At 41.4% G+C, this 8,102-nt stretch overlaps 1 protein-coding gene across 1 annotated transcript; it reads left to right on the plus strand.

Annotated features, from left to right (window-relative positions):
* The first annotated feature begins 1,323 nt into the window (after positions 1–1,323).
* LOC145128969 (HMG-Y-related protein A-like) lies at positions 1,324–2,501 on the plus strand. Its single transcript, XM_079063732.1, has 2 exons — positions 1,324–1,429; positions 1,824–2,501. Exons 1-2 carry the CDS (start codon positions 1,376–1,378, stop codon positions 2,298–2,300), a joined length of 531 nt encoding a protein of 176 aa, XP_078919858.1. The 5' UTR covers positions 1,324–1,375; the 3' UTR covers positions 2,301–2,501.
* Positions 2,502–8,102: the final 5,601 nt, after the last annotated feature.

Below are 8,102 nucleotides of genomic sequence, written 5' to 3' on the forward strand. Positions count from 1 at the left end.
TTGCATCTCAGGATTTGTGGATATGACATTCGTGTTTTTTGGAGTTGTGGGGTCTAGCATCGACATTAATGTTCTTGGCCAGTCTCCTATTTTCAATGATATTTGGACCGAGAAAGTATATAATATGTTGTACACGGTGAACGAGCATTCGTAAAAATAGGGTTACTACCTTTATAATGGGATATACCATGATTATTCAACATTTATGAAAGCATACTCGGTTCCTCGAAGTAAAAAGACAAAGTTGTTCACAAAAGGGCAAGAATCAACGAGAAAGGATATCGAGATGGCATTTGGAGTCCTCAAGCAGACATGACATGTAATGAAATACGTTACACGACTCTGGGATAAAGATAGAATTAAACGAATGGTCGAAGCATGTATTATAATGCATAATATGATCACTGAAGATCAAGGTCGAACGATCTGCACGTATGATCCAAACGACGTCATCATCCCGATTGAAGAGTTCGTATTTAGAATGACTGAATTTATAACACGAGTTGTTGAAATTCATAACAGTGAAACGTGTTTCAATTTTCGAGAAGATGTCACAGAGCATTTGTATCAACTCAACATTAACGAAGATTAATTTTTCTACTTATATTTGTTTGTTTTTTAAACTATAGGTTATTTAAGTAATATAATGTTTTTTTTTTAATTTTAGGTTAATTAAGTAATGTGGTTTGAAGTTGTATTTTTATTTTTACAATTAATAAAAAACTAGTTAAAAAAAATTCAATATTATTTTTATTTTTAAAAATATAATTTTATTGTTTTTTTTAATTAAAAAGACGATGTGGAGTGGAGTGATAGTGGTGAGTATCCTTTAAGTTTAGTGGTAGTTAGTAGTACTGATATGACACCCACCACTATAATAGTTAGTGGTGGATATAATGGATGGTCTACTAAATATGTATTTCTTAAGGAATTGTTACATTATGATTCTATTTTTCATTCAGATCTATTATTTATTTTCCCTATAATCCATTAAATTTTATATAGTTAAATAAATCTGATTAAAAAAATAATTATTGTTATAAAACCTAATTCATAACATTTATTTTAAAATTAAAATGTTATGTTATTACAATTGAAAAGTGCAATTAGCATTGGGCTATATATCCTTGGAACTTCAACGTTACATCCCATAATTATTGGATTTAATCATGTCAACTAAAACTTTCATTTTATTTAACTCTTCAATTCAATTATATGTTCATGTTCTTAAAAATATATTTAATAATTATAAAAAAAATGTATTAAATTAACTTTTTTTAATTTTTTTTAATTAATTTTCTCTTTTCACTCTGTTATATACCTTCCCACCCTAGTCTTTCAATTCACCGTCTTTTTCTTCCCAAACAAAACCGCCATGGCTACTCAAGAACTTGCTGCTCCTCCCTTGTCTCTTCCTCAGTACCCTGAGGTTATATAATCGAAACATCTGTTGCATTTTTACTGATGCAAATCGTATTTATGCTTAATTTTCAAATGTCAACTTGGGTTTTGTTGATTATCCAACAATCTTCATGAGTTATAAGCTTATGGAACTTAATATCACACTTTCCTTTTGATTGTATCTGATGAAATTTGGTTTTATTTTCTAAATTTAAGCTTCATTTTTCGTTTAACACTCTTTTTACCAACTAAATGCAGCATTTTGGTTTCTGATCATGAAATTGAACTTGATTATCTATTTGGGTTTTGTTCTATACATGATTGTTTCTCGAAATTCGTTGATTTCAACAGATTTGGTCAAAATTAAGCTTGATTTATGATCTGGGTACCTATTAATTCGTCTTAATTTCACAAAATTTCAGTTAATCGTTGCTGCGATCGAGGTTATAGACAAGAAGAACGGAGCTAACAAATCGGCGATTTCGAAGCACATCGAAGCAACCTACGGCAACCTCCCGGCGGCGCACTCAACTCTCCTCACCCACCACCTCCACAAAATGAAAGCCGCCGGTCAACTCATCATGGTTAAGAACAACTACATTAAGCCCGAAGCAGACGCCTCCCTCCGCCGAGGCCGAGGCCGGCCGCCGAAAGCCAAGGAACCTCTTCCGCCAGATACCGTCCTTTCTCCGGTAAAACCCAGAGGTCGTCCACCAAAACCGAGAGACCCTCTTGCTCCGATGACAGTTACTCCGTCCGTAAGCGGTCGGAAACGTGGACGTCCACCGAAGCTAGGGAGCTCAACTGTGAAGGCTACACCTTCGGCGAGTGGTCAACGAGCGGGAAGAGGACGTCCACCTAAGGTGAAAGCACTGGTAGCTGCTCCGGTTGGGGCTTGATTGAAATACAAAATTAATTTTAGGGGATTTTAGTGCTAATTGTTCTTTTGATTTTTGAATTTATTATTATTATTATTATTATTATTATTATTATTATTATGTGTGTGTGTAAATTGTTTAGTGGTAACTGTTTTAAGGTTTTACAAGCTATTTTATGTAATATTTTGAGATGTTTAAATTAAAATTTAAGTTTGGCGTAAATTACTAACATGTTTGTTTGGCTAAGTTAATTTACTTTTTTTGTCTTTATTACTATTTAATTGGTGACATTATATATAAAAAAATCTATAAAAAACCCTTTATATTTTGGTTCTATGATAAAAAAAATTATCCCTAATTTTTTCTTTGCAATTTAACCATTGAAACCAGTAAAAATTTACAAAATAATCTTTGTAATTGGTTCGTTAATAAGATTAAAGTTTAAGAAGCTTTGAGGTGATTATATATATATATATATATATATATATATATATATATATTGATGCGACTTCGGCTCCGACCACTTGCCCTGAACGGGTGCTTCTACGCCGGAGACGGATCTGCAAGGTTACAACAGACAAGTCCGTTAGAGCCACCCCAGGGACTGTGCCCCGGGAGCGGACTCCGACGGTCAAGTTAGATCATTTGGTAGATCTGAGATGGTTCTCTTTAGCTAGAGATGACCATCTTGGTGCTGGTGGTGGTGTATGGTGGCTGTCGGCGGCGTGTGGCGGCTGAGCCACCCGGGCGGAGTATAGGGCTGCGGCTGAGCCAAGGGGAAGATCCCTCTCCATGGAGGAGGTACTGTTCATTATATAGGGGACAATTAGGTCAATGGGAATTAGGTCAGGCCTTGGGCCAGCCCAATTCAGGCCCAGCTAGCAAGGAGCTGGGCGAGGCCGCCCGGAGGCGTCGGGCAAGGCTGGCGAGCGTGCACGAAGCAAGGCTGGCGGGCGCGCACCAGGAAAGGCTGGTAAGGGAGCGCCAGGCTGGGTCGGCAGGAGAGTCCCCAACGAGGCTGGCAAGGGAGTCCCCAGCAAGGCTGGCAAGGGAGAGCCAGGCCAGGGAGCGCCAGGACGGGCCGGCGGGGGAGTCCCCAGCAAGGCTGGCACGGGAGTCCCCAGCGATGCTAGCGGGAGCGCACCAGGCAGGGCTGGCACGCTAGAGTGGCCTAGGTCATGCTAATAGACCATACATCATCAAGTCCCCCCAGTCCGATGTTATTGGTACGCGGCCAATGACATTGGACTGGACTAAGTCATATAAACCAGCAGGAGAGTCCCCAGCGATACTGGCAAGGGAGTCCCCAGCAAGGCTGGCAAAGGAGCGCCAGGCGAGGCTGGCGTGCCAGAGCTATCTAGGTCATGCTAATGGACCATACATCATCAAGTCCCCCCAGTCCGGTGTTATTGGTATGCGGCCAATGATATCGGACTGGACTTAGTCAAATAAATTGTGCGTCGTCAAGTCCCCCTAGTCTGATGTGATTGGGTTGCTGCCAATCGGGTCAGACTAGATAAAGCACCAATACAATAAATAATAAAGAGAAATGACCGAACCTCGCCCACGAGAGTCGTGGGGTTGTGCGAAGAGCCAAGCATTACTTATGCAGCTTGAACTGACTTGATACTCCTTTTTTGATTTGAGTGCGAGTAGATCGACGCGATGCGACGTAACTGTTGATGTGATCATGCGGACCGAGGCTGCTAAAGAGTGTTACGTGGCACTGATGTCGATAAAGTGTCGGGCCGGGGTAGCTAAGGAGCGTAAGCTCGCCATTCAGTCTCTGAGACTGTTATTCGACACGATTGTTGTGGTAGTCATGCGCATATGGAATGTCACCGATATCCATATACATAGTCTGTATTAATAACCGTCTTGAAGGTATTTCTTGCTTGGGCTACACCTAGCTAGATTCCCCCCGGTCTGATGTGGGTAGCATAGGTAGCCGCATCAGACTATGTTGTCAAACCAATAAACCGTAAGGTTGTTGACCATAATATAAGTGGCAGAGATTCTAAGAGCTGTGCAATTGCTAGCGAGGGTCACGCAGTGAGACTATTGCCGATAACCAGACAATAGAATTGTTGAGGGTAGGCAGTGAGGCTATTGGTAGGAAATATACAACGAGACTGTTGCCGAGAGCCAGGTAGTGAAGATGCTGAGGGATACGCGTCGAGGCTAAAGATAAGGGTTGCGCAGCAAGGCTGTTGCCGAGAGCCAGGCAACGAAGATGCTGAGGGATACGTGACGAGGCTACAGGTAAGGGTTGCGCAACGAGGCCATTACCGAGGGCCAGGCAACAGAGATGCTGAGAGGTTGTAGGTTGCAGGGATGCTGTCTTGATAACCTTCTTGTTGGAGAATAACCTCGCTATAGCAGGATGTAGTGTGGGAAACGCTTCATCAATCGTCGGAGCACAAGAGAACCATGATGATTATGAGAGAGGAACCACCGAGAGCGCGGTGTTAGGCGTGGAATAGGCTTCTGATGCGCGACTTATGGTGCGCGACGATGCGCGACTTATGTTGCGCAACTTTGAAGAATAGCTTGGGCTTAGCAGCCAACGATCATGGAGAAGTTACGTAGGAGAGCATCGCGCGGAATGGATCGGGCTTGGCTGCCAGCGATCGTAAGTACATCACACGGGAAAGCATCGCGTGGATTCATATAGGCAGGTTGCGAGCCTTTGAGCCTCGTTGGCGGAGCATGCCGCTATGGTGGAGCCGAGCTGAGAAGTCAGGCGACTCAAGGCAAGGGTGTTGAACCTCGCATGCGGAGCGTGCCGCTATAATGGAGTCAGGCTGAGAAGCCAGGCGACTCGAGGTGAGGGTACTGAACCTCGCATGCGGAGCTCGCCGCTATAATGGAGTCGGGCTGAGAAGCCAGGGGACTTGAGGCGAGGGTACTGGACCTCGCATGCGGAGCTCGCCGCTATAATGGAGTCGGGCTGAGAAGCCAGGCGACTCGAGGCGAGGGTACTGAACCTCGTATGCGGAGTGTGCCGCTATAATGGAGTCAGACTGAGAAGTCAGGCGACTCGAGGCGAGGGTACTGGACCTCGCATGCGGAGCTCGCCGCTATAATGAAGTCGGGCTGAGAAGTCAGGCGACTCAAGGCAAGGGTGTTGAACCTCGCATGCGGAGCTCGCCTCTATAATGGAGTCTATCACACCCCAAAACCGGAACGGCGGAAACGTTCTGGGGTGGAGGACGTCATGTCAAGTATCACAACACGTGCAGTATAGTAATCAAAGTACAACAACCATTGCATTAATAGTATAAGTTTTTACATAGGTTACATTTAGCAACAACATCAAAAATAGATATAGAGAATAACATAAGATGCAGCTCGGTACAAGGCTGACTTCGCAAAAGCTCCCGGAGTGTACCTGTCTACTGACGACCTGAGAATACAAGTTATTTTGAAAGAGAGGATCAACATTTTAATGCTGGTGAGTTCATAAGTATTTTAATGACATTGATATAAATACATGTTTTTCCTCAAAATAATCTCACAAAAGTTTATAGAGTATTTGAATTCCTTCCAGAAAATCCTATATTTTCTGTTAAAAGTAGTCTTCTATCAAGACTCGACTGTTTCATGTTTAAAAGAAAGAGTTTCTCTACTAAAAGCAGTCTTCTACCAAGACCCGACTGTTTCATGTTTAAAGAAAGAGTTTCTCTACTAAAAGCAGTCTTCTACCAAGACTCGACTGTTTCATGTTTAAAGAAAGAGTTTCTCTACTAAAAGCAGTCTTCTACCAAGACCCGACTGTTTCATGTTTAAAGAAAGAGTTTCTCTACTAAAAGCACTCTTCTACCAAGACCCGACTGTTTCATGTTTAAAGAAAGAGTTTCTCTACTAAAAGCAGTCTTCTACCAAGACCCGACTGTTTCATGTTTAAAGAAAGAGTTTCTCTACTAAAAGCACTCTTCTACCAAGACCCGACTGTTTCATGTTTAAAGAGCATTTTCCCAAATGTTACTATCATTATCAAAATATAGTTTTACATTATCGTTTTATATCAAAAACGTTCTAAGTTTAATGTATTAGGGAAAATATTATAGTACCGTAGTTTTATATGTAGAAACTATCGGGGTACTAATTACCTTAAGGCCATGAATTATAAGGTAAATGTGAAGATACTCGTAACCATACTGATTGACTGATGTAAACACGACGACCTGCTGGCGTCGAAATAAATGTGACATTTGTCACCCCTTGGCTTGGTCGGCCGGGACTGTAGCTAGCAGTCGGGATGTGGGATGGTCTGTCCCGTATAGATCTATACACACAATGCCCGCTCTCCCTCCAGGAGACTCTGGTTACCACTCGACAACGGTGAAATCCGCGTCATGAGGATGTATCTCATGCTCTAATTTTGCTATATATAATTCTTTCTACTAAAAGTACATGTTTTAGAATATTGATATAGCTAGTTCCTCTTCATAAAAGTTATTGTTGGTGTGACAACCCGAAACTTTGTCCGTTTCCGTTGCGCGAGTTTCGTTAATTAAATTTCGAATTTGTTAACTTTTCCGTCAAACTTTTTGGTTTAGAAAATAATCTAGTTATATTTAATTAAATTATTTATGAGTTAGAACCAAAAATCGCGCGGTAACCCGAATATCTCAAAAAAATAAGCAATTGCGGTCTAAATGAGATTACGACCGTAAACGTGTTTACGGACGTAAACTCGTTTACGACCGTAAACCTGTTTACGGTCAGTGAAGAGTGGACTCCCCACAACACCCCTATAAATACGATGCCTCCACCTTCATTAGAACATTTCTGGCCAAAAACTCTCTCCTTCTCTCTCTAAGAACCTTAACCGTAAACACTCAAAACGCCTTCAAACTTCGGAAATCATCGAGAAACCACGTTTGGAGTCACTTGGGAATGCCTGGAAACGATTATCTCTTCGAAATCAGCAATCTGAACCATTTTTCTTGAGTTTACGGTCCAACCTTCAGAAACCGTAAACTCTGTTCTTGAGTTTACGGTCCAACCTTCAGAAACCGTAAACTCTGTTCTTGAGTTTACGGTCCAAGCCTTCAGAAACCGTAAACTCTGTTCTTGAGTTTACGGTCCAAGCCTTCAAGAACCGTAAACTCCTCTTCGACCGTAAACACCTTTCAAGTGGTGTTTTTGACTGAAAACTCACCTTCTTCGATTCAATCAAGTCCCGGTAACATTCCTCAACCGAATTCAAGTGTACCTCTAACACGTTATCTAACGAAATCGCTAATTTAGATACATATACGTATTTATTTGATAATAGGATTCCGTTAAGTGTCGCGTGCAACAACTCGAGGATCTTCATTTCAGTCAACGATTTCACAACAAGAACTGTGAGTTCATACCCCTACATTTTTCCATATTTTCAATGTTTTCAGGGGGGGGGGGGGGGGAATACAAGCTAAACATAAATGTTTTCAAAATTTATGCAAATCTCATACTTTAACCCTTTTGTACTGTGTTGAGCATAAGGGACGTTTTCACAAAAATTTGCATAGTTTTTCGGACACGCTATTCACTATTCATGCAAACTATAATCGGTATAGTTTGGGATTTTCTAAACATCACGAGTACAGAAACTTTCACTATTAACCATATGCACGAAGACAGAAATAGTTTACAGTTACATCACCACTTTATCATGGTTTTTTTTTCATAACTGTAATTATCATTATATACGGTATACATACGGATTTTCACTACGGTAGAACGCTACTACACTACATGTAAACTAGATTGTACGATACTGTGAGGCGCTACTTCACTACTGTATCCTTAGGTGTACAAGGATAAATCCTACCA

The sequence above is a fragment of the Lactuca virosa genome, chromosome 8 (assembly GCF_052849685.1).
Source record: "Lactuca virosa cultivar CGN04683 chromosome 8, Lactuca_virosa_CGN04683_v6, whole genome shotgun sequence".
In the NCBI taxonomy this organism is placed as follows: Eukaryota; Viridiplantae; Streptophyta; class Magnoliopsida; order Asterales; family Asteraceae; genus Lactuca; species Lactuca virosa.

What these genes read in the sequence shown, in the direction of transcription:
- LOC145128969 (XM_079063732.1), top strand. Translation starts at nt 1,376, where the DNA reads ATGGCTACTCAAGAACTTGCTGCTCCTCCCTTGTCTCTTCCTCAGTAC. An exon ending in CTCTTCCTCAGTACCCTGAG is followed by an intron (nt 1,430 to 1,823) that starts GTTATATAATCG and finishes ACAAAATTTCAG; the next exon opens with TTAATCGTTGCTGCGATCGA.